Source organism: Melanostigma gelatinosum (genome assembly GCF_949748355.1).
Source record: "Melanostigma gelatinosum genome assembly, chromosome: 14".
NCBI lineage: Eukaryota > Metazoa > Chordata > Actinopteri > Perciformes > Zoarcidae > Melanostigma > Melanostigma gelatinosum.
Window position 1 is genome coordinate 20,600,062 of NC_136647.1, and position 13,695 is coordinate 20,613,756.

The window sequence follows — 13,695 nt, forward strand, 5'->3', positions numbered from 1 at the left end:
AGGGGTCTGTGGATGAGATGAGGGGGTGATGGATGTCTAATCCACGCCTGTGGCTTTGTGAGGCTGTAGTTAAGACACAGTGCTGCTTAGAACCAAATGCTATTGTCAGCAAGCTGACACGCACAAAGCAGAATGTTTACATGCTGATGTTTACCAGGTATAATGTTGGTCACCATCTTCGTTGAGCATTTTTAGCATTCAAACATTTGAGGCTGGTGAGATTTTTAATAGTTTATAAAGTATTTGGTCATAAACCAAAGTATTGACCCGATGATGGTGCTCCATGAAATGTCAGAGGATCACCAAAGTTATTACAATTCAGGATTACTGAATGTGTGTATCAAACGCAGTGGCAGGCCGTGCATTTCATACCTGGGCCTTCACTGCTGTCCTTGCAGCTGAAATACCACCTTATAATCACATTGTGGCGCCACAGCTATTATTCATTTTTAATGCTCTAACTATGTACGTCTTCGTATTAAATCGTTCAGTACGAGTCTTTTGAATAACGCTCGAGCATTTAGAAAATGCAAAAGCCTAAATTCAGGAAAATATAATGTTCTCAGCTGGTCTGGCTGTGGGATCCACTGTCATTCCTTAATGACAAGCCGCAACCCAAAGAGATTATCATAGGATTTTACTTTCACAACTTGAATGTTGAACGTACTGCTCTGCAGTGTCTTTCCTCCTCTCAGCACCTTGTGTCATGGTGCAGCTCAACTCAGTCAGAATGCATTTTGATTGGCTGAGCTGCATCACGTGATGTGATTCACTACCCATCAGCCTCTGCTTGTTAAGTTTCGCTTCACGATAGTCACGTGCTCGCCCACTGACCAATCACAGCACACTGCACCTAGCGGGAAAGCTACAGATGAACACTGAGCGGCACGTAATGCTGACGTCATTATAGGCGGCTAGCGGCCGCTGACACGTCAAAGAATACGCCCAACATGTCAAACTAAAGATCTGATTGGTTGAACACTATGACAATCAACAATATCGTCCCCATGTACTTTAACCTGCACTGGCTGCAGGTGAGAGTCTGCAGGACTCTGGCTCTGTTCTTACCTAGAGACACAGAGGTGAGATCTGATTGGATAAAAGCTCTACTTAAAACAAGCTGCACTGGAAGCAGAGCAACTGAGGAAGATGGGAGCTGTGCAATGAGAAAATAAGATGATGGGAAAATGTTTTTATAAATTATAATACATGTAGTGCATTTAAGAAAATATATATATATATATATTTTTTTTTAAATATATACCGGTATAGCTTTGTGATTCTGTTTAGGCCAGCAAAGAAGGCCTTGCAGGCCCTGACGGCCCGCCAGTTCAGTCTTAGTGTTACTAGATCTTAGTGCTGCATTCGACACGGTCGACCATGCCATACTCCTAGAAAGACTAAAAATCTGGGTGGGACTCTCTGGCACAGCACTTAACTGGTTTGAATCCTACTTGAAGGGCCGAGAATACTTTGTGTCTGTAGCTAATTACACATCAGAGCTGACTAAAATGACATGTGGTGTTCCCCAAGGTTCAATACTGGGGCCTCTTCTGTTCAACATCTACATGCTTCCACTAGCTCAGATTATGGAAAACAACAAAGTGTGTTATCATAATTATGTAGACGACACACAAATCTACATAACTATGTCACCAGGGGACTATAATCCCATACAAGGGCTGGGTAACTGCATTGAACAAATCAACAACTGGATGTGCCAGAATTTTCTTCAATTAAACAAAGATAAAACAGAAGTAATTGTTTTTGGTACCAAGGACGAACAATTGAAAATCACCGCTCAGCTTCAGTCACTGATGTTAAAACCCACAAACCAAGCCAGAAATCTAGGTGTAGTTATGGATTCAGACCTCAACCTGAACAGCCATATCAAGAAAATTACAAAATCAGCCTCCTATCACCTGAAGACTATATCAAGGATTAGAGGATTTATATCTCAACAGGATTTGGAAAAACTTGTCCATGCATTTATCTTCAGCAGACTGGACTACTGTAACGGTGTGTTTACAGGTCTCTGTAAAAAGTCTGTCAGAACGCTGCAGCTCGAGTCCTCACTAAGACCAGGAGGGTGGATCACATCACTCCAGTTCTGAGGACTTTGCACTGGCTTCCTGTCCAACAAAGCACTGAATGGTTTGGGACCAAAATACATCTCCGATCTGCTACTACCTTATGAACCATCCCGACCCCTTAGGTCGTCTGGGACCGGTCTACTTTCTGTTCCCAGACTCAGAACTAAACATGGAGAAGCAGCGTTCAGTTTTTCTGCTCCACATATCTGGAACAAAGTCCCAGAAAGCTGCAGGTCTGCTGAGACCCTCAGCTCATTTAAATCAAGATTGAAGACCTTTCTGTTTGCTGCTGCCTTTAATTGAACCACGTTCAATTAATATATTAATCAATTTCTGCATTTTACTACTGCATTTTATTTCTTACACTGTTTTTTAATTGTTTTTGAAATCTCCTTTTCTTTTGCCTTGTGTTTTGATGCTTTTAATGGTTTTATGTGAAGCACTTTGAATTACCTTGTTGTTGAAATGTGCTATACAAATAAACTTGCCTTGCCTTGCCACTGATCAAACGTCATGTCAGTTCTTCCAACAGTGCGAGTTGAGATACTTCATTCAAAACCAATAATGTGAGCCTGATGGTGGCGCTAGAGGGAAAGCCAAAAGGTTCAGCAAAGTCATCAAGTTTAGCTTCAGATAAGCTTTGCCTTACAGTAACAGTGAATGAGCCTCGGTCATGAATCATAGTAAGTAAGCAATGTCATAAAGATCCTTTTTGTTTTCAAGAGTCACTGTTGTTGTGTCCAGCCAGCACGGGATCATGTTTGTTTACTATTTACATCATCTCTCTCCCGGTGAAAGGAAAAGCTCTTGCTTCTTATCTCACAGTGCTTGTGTGGACTTGAGGTGGGTGTTATTATGCATTCAACCTCAAGGCTGTGGACATTATATTTGTTGAGTTGGCTTTCAAAAAAAGATCATCTACCACAGAGAATACGATTGCCGTAGAACAGAAAAAAAGTCTCAACATACAACTCAGCGCGATTGTTAAAAAAGAAGACAGGCAAGTTATCCAGTTAAAAGTCGTTGAAAACACGTCCAACACTTTCAACGAATCTGGAAGGGACAGCTGTGTGTTACCACATGTAATATATGTGCGAGTGTGTAGCCAAAAGGCACATGTATGTTGCGTGTTGTGCTGTACCTTTAGAGTACTCCCACTGGATGGTAGGAACAGGATAGCCTTCAGCTGAGCAGTTGAGTATCACTGCCTTCCCATAGATGCCGTCCTGGTCCTTCGGTTGCACCACAAATTTGGGAGGAACTGCAAGACAAGTAGACATTACATTATACTTATTCATCCCAACATGCAATATATATGTCTACTGATCAATAACAGCTCACTTTGAAAGAAATCTCTCGAGGTCTTTTACTAACCAATCCTCAGTCTTAAGAGTGTTTTTCATTGAATTCGGGGAGAAAGATCAAGGACCAATATAAACCTTACAGATAACAGTTGGGTGAAAAACTGGTCATTTGGATCTGATACTGACACCCACCACTATGTTTTCTGTCGCCAGCATTCACTCTGTTTTGTCCCGAAAACTCTTTAAGAGTAAAAGACACAAGGCTCCTTGCTTGTATCTCGTAACCAACCCGCTTCTCTTACCCGCCTTCCCCTTACGCACCTCGGACGATGAGCTGGCTCTGGTGCTCCACGGCGGCGGCCTGGTTGCGCGCGACGCAGGTGTAGTTGCCGTTGTGCATCAGCGTGAGGTTGGAGACACGCAGGGAGCTGGTAAAGTCTATGTTGTCGATGGTGACACCCAGGCTGACCGGGATGGGCCGACCGTCCTTCTGCCAGGTGATGACGACAGGTTGGTCGCCGGACATGACCACGCAGGGGATGAAGACTCGCTGGCCGATGGAAAACTGAGGGAACTCAAATGGGTGGATGGTAGGTGGAACTGGGGATGAGACATTCAAATTCAATTGCGTGGCAGGAGTTTGACCTCAGGCATACCTACATACCTACAATTTACGTTTAACAACAGAATTTCTTGTGTCATTTTTTTTGTGTTTTTTTTTTATCTTTTAGTTTTTAAAAACGTGACCGATGTGGTCACTGCATCTTCAATGATTTCTTTCTTGTATGGGATAGTGCCATTGTTCAGCACTTTGTTACTTATGTCATACGTACATAAAAAAAGACGATGTCTAAATATGCACACGGCATGGCTAAACTATCTAATAAAGCATTGTCATAGCAACTCATTAGTCACAATTCTCTCTTTATCACAGAGTTAGTTCCCAATATTAAAACACCATGCTGTGATTTTGCAGGAACGAGAAAAAATATTTTATTACCTCTACAAACGTGAAGCGGCTGAATTCTCATTCAAACAACATGCATGCAACATTCTCTCTCACTGTCTCTCGCTCTCTGGGGACACCGTAGCCATCGTGAGAACCAGATGCGTTGGAAAATTAATGATTTAAAATAACATTGGAATAAGCTGCACTTCAGCGCTTATTTAATTCACAACAAAATAGGCATAATAGGCTCCTGGGGATTCCCTCTCGGCAGCGCTGGAATGCTAATCAGCCAAGAGGAAAATTAGTCGAGGCGGAATGGAGGTGTAGCTTTGTCTACGCTGTGTGTGCCCACCCCCCTCGCACACTTGTTTGCACGTCAAGACCCGCCAGAGAGAGAGGGTGTTGCCCATCCCGACATTTCAAATCATGCAGCGTCATTGAAGAAAGAAAGCCATCTGAGGTTATCATCGCCCAGGCTCAGCTCAGCGCCGCTGCATATTCAGATGAGTCCCAGATAAGCTGGCCGGGATGATGGAGATGGTGCTTCGCTATCAGTGATGCGAGTGTGTTTTCATTACAGGTCGTGGTATACAAATATCCCTCTGCATATCTGTGTTGTCTGCGACAAGGAACTGTTTAGATACTAAGGTGATGCTGTAATGTATCTTTTCAATGCGATGAGCTGCATGTACACCAGATGGAAAGACACAGGGTCAGTGTGCAGACTGATGAAGAGATTCCGTCTTAGCATCCAAGAGATTAATGATGGAGTAAACATGAACGTACTGCCGTATGATTCCGTATTCACATCTCAAATAAATGGCCTAAGCTGCTTACTTGACACTTCAGGTTGATAATAATCCTGATGGAGTACCGATGATTACACACAGCTACGGCGGCTAAATCTTGTGCTATTTTCCTTAAAATAAAGTCCCGGCTTAATATCCAGTGTTGAGTCATGAACTGTAGCTGAAGACAGATCAGACTGAGGTTCATACCTTTCACAGTAACATAGACGCTCTGGTGTGTGGAGAGCTGTGGCTGCACCAGCACGTTGCATGTGTATTCGCCTTCATCCACATCCTTCTGCACGTCAAACAGCTTCAGGGTGCCGTTGTTCTCAAAGGCCCGCTGGCGGTGGTTGTATGGCAGCAAATTGGAGTCCTTGTACCACTTGATGGAGTAGTATGGGTAGCCAATGACGCGGCAGTGTATGTACATGTCCCATCCAGCGATGGCAGTGAGGTTTTTCATTGGTCTGATGCTGGCAGGCCCTTGAAGGACACATTGGAGAGACAACTCTCTTAAAATGATTTTGAGGCAGGGGGGGTGCTCAAAAAGACAGCTGTGCTGTGTTGTGTGTGTTTTCAGGACACCACAAACATGCCGCCAACATGCCTTGATTCATTCCGACAGCAAGAAATCAAAACATTGCCTGGATTTATTTAGGAGATCCAGACCGCCTGACTAAAAAATTCCTCATGGTAAGTCAAAGAAAAAGGAAATCATCCCCAGTTTTTCTTCATATCACTTGTGCTTTTTGCCTTGTGAGAACCAGGGGCTCATGTACCGTTCTGTTTGAGCCGATAGTGAATATCACCTTGCGCTGCCACCTCTTCGGTGCCGGCTGTGATTGCCTCTGACAAGCATTAGAGTGGAATGGTCCCTCTCCCCACTCATGAAGCTATTATCAAAACCATTACTCATGTTGCCAGTTTTCGCACATACTTGTGAAAAACCAACAGAATAACCAATGGGCTTCCATAGCTCAGTGTCTATCAGGGAAATGTACTATTAGGCTTCTCTTTAAAGCACTATAGAAGACAGTTTAACTAGGCTCTGTAGTGTACTTTGAGCACAAGCAAATCCTGGGTTGCTACTCTCTTTAGCACGATTAAGGAGCCAACGATGTGAGAAACAGTCATTACACTTTCTCTACAATGGCACCTGTGGAGATTTATTTTCATTGCTTGGCTGCATTCGGCATCCACGGACCCTCGCTTAAGGGCTGGAGGATCGCCCTATTTAGCCTTACAACATGCAAGAGTGAACACAATCAAATTAAACCAATCAGTGCACAGAAAGTGTCATTCCCTCTCTGCAATATAGAAATACTAATAGCCTTGAAGCAAGTACAGAAAGCTTGAGCGTCCCGGTATTACCGCTACATGACAACAAGCAGCCCAGCCAACCACGTCCCTGTAGAGAGCAGATAGCACTACAGTCATACACTGGAGCTAACACTAAATCACCCTAATGGCGTCCCAATATAAAGCTATCAGCAGGTGTTGGGTAGGATGCGGGGCATTAGAAAAGTTAATGCTGACAGCAGTGACTGATGATAAGAGGAGCCAGTGCAGGAGGCTAGCAGCACATCCGATGACTAAAAATAAAAACGAATTGACAGATTTAGTCAGGCCTTCTTGCAAGATCTGCACATCCCAGGCACTTTAAACATAGCCAATTCAAAAGGAAATGAATCAAGACACGTTGATGTGTATATGTGATGGTGTGTTGGAAGAGTTGATCTGACAAGCACCTCTTACGTTTATTCGCGCCTGGTAGGAAACTGTCCCGGCCGAGTTGTTGCAGATGCAGCGATACACCCCTCCGTCGGGCACCTGGGACTGGCTGATGTTGAGGTGGCTGACCACGTGGCCCTCGGCGTTGGTGTAGTGGGAGATGCGGTGGCGGCTGTCCCGCACCACGGGTTCGTCGTCCAGGGTCCACGTTACCCGGGGCTCCGGCGTGCCCTTCACAGTGCACGGCAGCGACACAAACTCATTGATGTTGCCGACCTTCTCGCTGAATGAAACCAGAATCTTGGGGGTGCCATCTGGGTAGTGGAAGGAGACACACGTGGTAATGTGAAATGTATAGGACTCATTTAATAGATAGGGCTGTACTGAATACTTCAAAGCATAATTCATAATGTTGACATTCAACTTCTAAATAAAAATTTAAATGCTGCAGAACTGTCCATTCATTCTGTTTAAATCCAGTATTTCTGCACAGTTTCATGTAAATATCAGGCTAAACTAAGATTATTAGTATTGTACTATTTGTAGAATTAGATTGACTTGAGTGATCCAAACGTTTCTAATAACTCCAGAGCGTTTTAAAGTCCAAAAGTAAATTATTTCTTTCACTGCAGTCAAAAATGTGTTTGTTGCCCCTGCTTGCTGCACACAAAGGAAGCCAGCACATGTATTAACAGTGTGGTCTAGCAGCAATCTAACAGCACCATTAATTCGATTTATTTTCTTTCCCCCCATTTCTTTAGGCTGATGACGTCATAACTCACGACGGCAGACATTCAAAGCTTCATCAGAAAACCTCAATAGAAGATTCAAATTTCGAAAGGAAAGAAATTGGGCACAGCCCTAACAATAGATCCTTTTATAAATGAGAATCTATTCAGAATTTCTTTTTCATTGCAATACATTCATGTCCGCTGCATAAAAAGCTAAATCAGAGTGTAAAGCAGATTAATAGAGCTCCTTTCTCTGGCTCCACAGCTTCATTGATTATCAATATTCTCCTTACATTGGTGCGGTCATGGGAGGCAGACACTGCAGCAACAAGATTGTGTAACAATATGCAGGCCTCTTTCAGAAAATCGAATAAAGCTGAGCTGTACTGCAGCACCACGTACACTGTCTGGATTTGAACATGAACACACAGTTTGGATTCACACGTTCATACACAAATACAAGTACACGCAACAAAAAGACATTATACATATAAAGTACTGTATGATTACTGCCCCCACCCTCACATCTCCAGTAAGATCACTGTGAATTCTGACCTTCCAGTATGACTTGGACAAAGTCCTGGGCGGATATCTTGCCGTGTCTGGCGAAACACTGATAGGCTCCTCCATCGCTTTTGGCCATACCAGCCATGACCAGGTTCTCCCTATTTTGGCCTGTCATGCGAACTCTGTTACTGGGGTAGATGAGCTCTCCGTTGCGGTACCAGGATAACTGGTACTCCTCGGAGCCGGTTACACTGCACGACAGTGAAACCTGGCTTCCCACGCTGCCCTTCACCTTCCGCGGGTTCACCACGACCTTCAGGGGCTCTGTAGGTTAGGAACTTTTGGTGTTATTTGTTTTCTGTAGTTTAATAAACAAGATGTCATTAGTTTGCCAGTGAAAGATTCAAAATGCTACGTGTAGAACCATACAAATCTGAAGCAGCATCTTTAGCTGCCTAGCTTGTCAGTGTTGAGGCATTATACCACTGATACAAATCAACCCAAATGACGTATCACCGGCCCATGATACTGACCTTTTACCAGCAGCCTGCCGACCACCTCAGCATTGCCGTAGCCATTCCACACCTCACACACATACGTCCCTGTGTCGCTGGACTGCGCTCTCTCTATCAACAGGCCTGTCACACTCTGTCTGAAGCGAGTGTCGGGCTCCAGCGGCCGGTTGTCCTTCAGCCAGCGGTATTTGGGTGCGGGGTGACCGGAGGCCTTGCAGGGCAACTCCACTCGATGAGACGCCATCACCTCGCGCCGCTCAAAGCTGTCCAGGATGTGTGGTGCTGAGTTGATGGGGTCTGCAAGGGGAAAATAGGGTGTAGTAGAGGTTTGAGTTATTTTTGTTGTCACTTCTGACCAATTTCCAAACCCTAGTTCTGATGCCTATCAAGTTATATGTGGAGTTGAGAATGGGATCATTGCCAGAGTGACACACTCGTATTTTTTTCCACTTGTCCTGTTGGGCAAGTGGGTCTGAAATCTACTTCCCCAAAGTACATTTTTTCTTGCCCCTATAAAAATTGCTTTATTTATCAGCGGTTAACAAATAACAAAGACTAAAGTTACAGCAATTGGCATGTTAAATCTTTGTTGAATTAAATTCTCTCAAGCTTGCGGCAAACTGCGCAAAACATTGTTGGAGTTTTGCCCACATCCTCTCTAACACGACCCAACTAAACTCCTGTTTCTAGGTTAATTGATGTGCTTGCTTGCGCATCGCCGCCATTTTCTCGCGAGGGCCCGATCGGTACTGTGCATGTTCAACGCTCAACAGAGATGAGAAGGAACAAGAGTGGCTCACTCCTTGGCTACCTTCATCACCAGCTGCAAAAAAAAACAATCAATGTCATAATGTTTTCCCACTTGACCGATCTGGTGAGGAGCTAGATTTACTAGGCTGATGTGGCCTTCTACTTGCCCTGTTTCTGTGTTTTTATTTACCCATATAACACAGCTTTATGGCTAAAAGCTAATATGTCGAAAGTATCTATTGTGTGTGTCGTGTGTGTCTCATGTTTCATGGTTATCATGGTGGCGGAGTGGGTAAAGGGGAACGAACTCTTGTCATATTGTGAGTTTCAATGTGTTCAGGTATGGTATCCCCAGAATTTACGAATTTACGAATTTAAAATCGTTGTTTCAATAGTTATTTTGATAAAAATCTTTCATTTCACTTGGTGGGCTGTCCTACAGAGATGTATGGTCAAAATTGAAGATTATTATGTTAACTTTTAGTTCTGATTAAAAGCTCCAAAAACACAATTCACATAATGCAACTGAATAGTCGAGATGACATCACATTTTCACAGGTTGAAAAGTACCCCTCGCGACAAGTGAACTGATCTTCATGTGTAAAATCTGTCCCTTTAAATGTTCGGGGCAAGGAGGGCGATCTTCTGTCCTCAAGCCGTCCCCACAAACTGTGTTGGCAGGGTTCTGATGACCTTTACACATGTCATCTCCTCTTTAATCCATGTGCTTTTCCTGTCACTCTCCATCCTATTCACTATATCTACATTGGTTTTTCAGAAGCACAGATTTATTTCCATATGGTCCTCGTCACTTTGAAGCCAAACAAAATCAACAGTTGAACTAAAAGCCAAATGAAACCAAAGAAAAGAGAATAAAATAAAGAACTTGATAAGCAGATAGATTTAACTACATGTCAGGACGTGATATTGTTGCTGATGTACAACTTGAACGTTTGCACAGACTGCTGTTCTTCTTACCTGAGACAATGAGGCGGGCACTATTGCTCTGTCGGGTCTCTCCTGTGTACCGGTGGCGTGTCATACACCTGTAGTTATACAGCCCGTCCTCCATTTGCACATCGAGGATATACAGGGCTCCCGTGGATGTGATGAGAAACCGTGACACTGCAAATAAGTAAATAAATAAAACATATCAAGTCGCTGCACATTATCGATGCAATTTTAAACGGGTCTTAAAGTAACAATGAAACCAAAGCAACATTTGAAAATGACAGCTCCCCTGAACGTTGTTACTGCCTGTGGGCCAATCGGCACCAAATATGTCTCCTTTATGTGACCTGTATATTGCCTCTGGTCAATCAGTGTAGTGTTGAACATTTTGGAAAAGCTATCTGTAGCTTGCAGATTCTCTACCAGACAGATGTCTTTGCGAGCATCTACTGCCTGCAGACAGAACCTTCTTGAACAGAGTGCAGGATCCATCATTTGTTCTCATTTAATTAGTCCCCACAGGCTACCCGCTCATCTTAATTGTCTGGTGCAACAAGACATTAGTGTAGTGTGCATATTTACTTTCATATAAAAGAATTTCCACTAAAAAACATACCTCTTCCCACTGATGAAGGCAGACCACTCTGGACCGACCAGTAACTCAAACGTCACCATGTCCTGACCTGTAACCTAACCCCCACTATCAGTAAATGTAGTCCTGAACATGTCCGCTTGTGTCTCCATGTTTTTACCAAAAGTAGCGTCTGAAACCCTGCGCGTGTGACTCATGAAAGGAACAAACAAAAGGATCAGTTGCCTCCGGATTTCATCCCAGGAGACGTTTTTACAACAAATAATCTTCCACAATCACACTGTGTGTATTCATTCTAACAGGAATCACTACCTTACGCATTCCAAAAGATGATACAGAAAAATCCAATTTTGAAGTCTCTTAGCAAATATTTGCAAGTCAAGTGCGGTACGTAGCTCTGTCTGGTTGTAGTCACCAAACATCTGCTGCAACCCATTTAGCGGCTTTGAGGCTCAGTGACGGCTGTGTGTTGTGTAGCAGTGTAACACAGCTCGTTATCATGTAGCTCATCGCTCTCTCCTCTCTCCTCTCTCTGTCTCGGGGGAAACTGTCTGTCTCTCTCTCTTCCCCCTTCCCCTGCTCCATCAAAAAGTGCAGGGAGCCAGGGATCACAGAGCGCTTTGATAAGGCACGGCAGCGCAGGTTGGATGTGCTAATATCATGCTAATGTTATGCTAATTTGTGTGAACACATGGAGGTAGAGAGAGGTAGTCGGTGTTTATGAGGAGTGATGTGCGCTGTAGCCGGTGGCTGCCAGGGGTATTTTCGTGTCACAGATGATGGAGAAGCCAATCTGAGCCGGGGATCAAACGGGGCAGCCGTACGGTGGGGGATTCTGGTAGAGATATCATCATGCACACTTTATGGGTTGTTGAATTACACTCATTTAGTCCCGTCATGACAGTTTAACAGTGCTGGTACAGGCCCTTGCACAGTGCATGCTAGAAACGGAATTACCACCTCATGGTTGTAATCCTCCACCAAACCAGCCATGCTGCAGTTTACATCCATCTCTGTCGCTAATGTCATCACTTTATCATTTTAACCTATTGGGCATTTGTCTGAAATTGTCATAATTAGCATAAGAATGTTTACGTTATGGTCAAAAACGTGTTTTGAGAAGTCACTGTGACCTTTGACCACCAAATTCGAGTCCAGGTGGACGTTTTATGCCAAATTTGAAGGAGACAGGACGGACAGGCGGATAACCCAAAAACATATCGCCTCCAGCCGGAACATAATGAAAGAAGGTGTTCATTGCAATCTATGATCTTTGTGTTTATCTGCAACATCTCAACAATAAACAAATGAAGAAGAAAGAAGAAGAAGAAGACAAATCATCTATTATCTACTATTCGCCTCGACATTTATGCTTTGACTATCACAAGAAATCTGTTCTGTACATCGATGCGAAACCATCTATAGTTGTGGTAGGCAACTTGCACAAAAAAAGAAAAAAGGATCTTTGAGCTACAAACGACAGAAAACGACTTTACAGATCCCAGTAATGGTGCAATAAGAAAGGATGAATGAGAGCGCAGGGAGAAAACAGAGAAGGAGCGGGAGGAATACACAGAGGAGGGTGGTGAGGATGCTATTGTGAGCAAGTGATGACCTAGTTAGAAATGAGAGACCATGGATTTGATATCCTGAAGGGTTTTTTCTCAGCTTGAGGTCGAGGTACTCCAGTGTGTGACCTACCACCATATAACCACAGACAAGCAAGAACATTACCACATTTCAGAGAAATTCAGAGAAAGCAGATCTCAAAGGGAAAAGCAAAGCAGGCTGTCCTCCCCCCCCCCTTCTTCTCCCTCTGAAAGTTGTCCGGCATCAGACGTTGACAAGGCGAGCTTATGAACGAGAGCAGCTTTCATTAGAACAGACTGGCTGTCACTGTGACAAAAGACCAGCGCTGGGAGAGGGCAGTACGCCTGTGCTTTAAATGCACGTTAAAACAGACACACAAGCTCACGCGTTTACATGCATACCGGATGTGTTTGTCTCTTGTCTGCCGAGCAAATCAAACTGGATCTGGTCAGAGGATGACAGGTAGGCACATATTGATATTAAAATAGTAATTTTCACTATAATAACTGTGTAACATGCTTTAAAGGAATAGTAGACAATAGGTTGTATTTGCTTTCTTCTGAAGAATAAAATGAGAAGTATTTACGCTACTGTTAGAGTTGGGACTGGGAGACAGTTAGCTTCGTATCAATACTGGACAGGGAGGCTCAGTCCAAAGGAAAAATAATCTCCAAGCACCTCTACAGCGCAAACTACAAATTGTTGTTTTTACACTTTGTTTTCTGGGATGTCATTTAAGAATTTGTGAGCTTTAGCGGTGGACTATTTACTTTTGGTGATGCTAGCTGTTTCCTCTGCTTTGCAGTCTTTATGCTAAGCTAATCGATCTGTCTCCTGGTGTCAGCTTCATATTTAGTGTGAAAACATGAGAGAGGTATCAATCTTATCTTCTAACTCAGCAAGAAAGACAACGTGCATGTTTACGCAAAATCGCAACAGTGTCACATCAGTCTGTTTGTTCAGAGTAACTACTCAGCTCCTTAGAATAGAGTTTGACCCCTTACACTTGTTCTAAGCCCAAGTAAAGTAGCATCTTGGTACTGTTTGTTGTTCTTCCTTCACTGTGAAAATACAGTACATCATCCTCAAGCGAGTGAACCTTGATGATTGCCACAACCTGATCTCAAGAAATCTTGTACAGCTTCTGGGTGCTGTCTGCTGTCCACTGGTAGCAGCGGACACATCTAGAAA

The 13,695-nt window shown here is 43.6% G+C and overlaps 1 protein-coding gene across 2 annotated transcripts in view; it reads right to left on the minus strand.

The window, feature by feature from the left end:
* Window positions 1-13,695, minus strand: part of dscama (Down syndrome cell adhesion molecule a) — a gene marked incomplete at both ends in the record, with an annotated part of 93,553 nt that overhangs the window by 26,499 nt on the left and 53,359 nt on the right. For both annotated transcript variants that reach the window (XM_079284192.1, XM_079284193.1), the window contains 7 exons: window positions 3,235-3,354; window positions 3,719-3,997; window positions 5,345-5,620; window positions 6,886-7,182; window positions 8,155-8,430; window positions 8,640-8,918; window positions 10,350-10,496. In XM_079284192.1, the coding sequence (XP_079140318.1) occupies window positions 3,235-3,354; window positions 3,719-3,997; window positions 5,345-5,620; window positions 6,886-7,182; window positions 8,155-8,430; window positions 8,640-8,918; window positions 10,350-10,496 (1,674 nt within the window). The remainder of the gene's footprint in view (window positions 1-3,234; window positions 3,355-3,718; window positions 3,998-5,344; window positions 5,621-6,885; window positions 7,183-8,154; window positions 8,431-8,639; window positions 8,919-10,349; window positions 10,497-13,695) is intronic.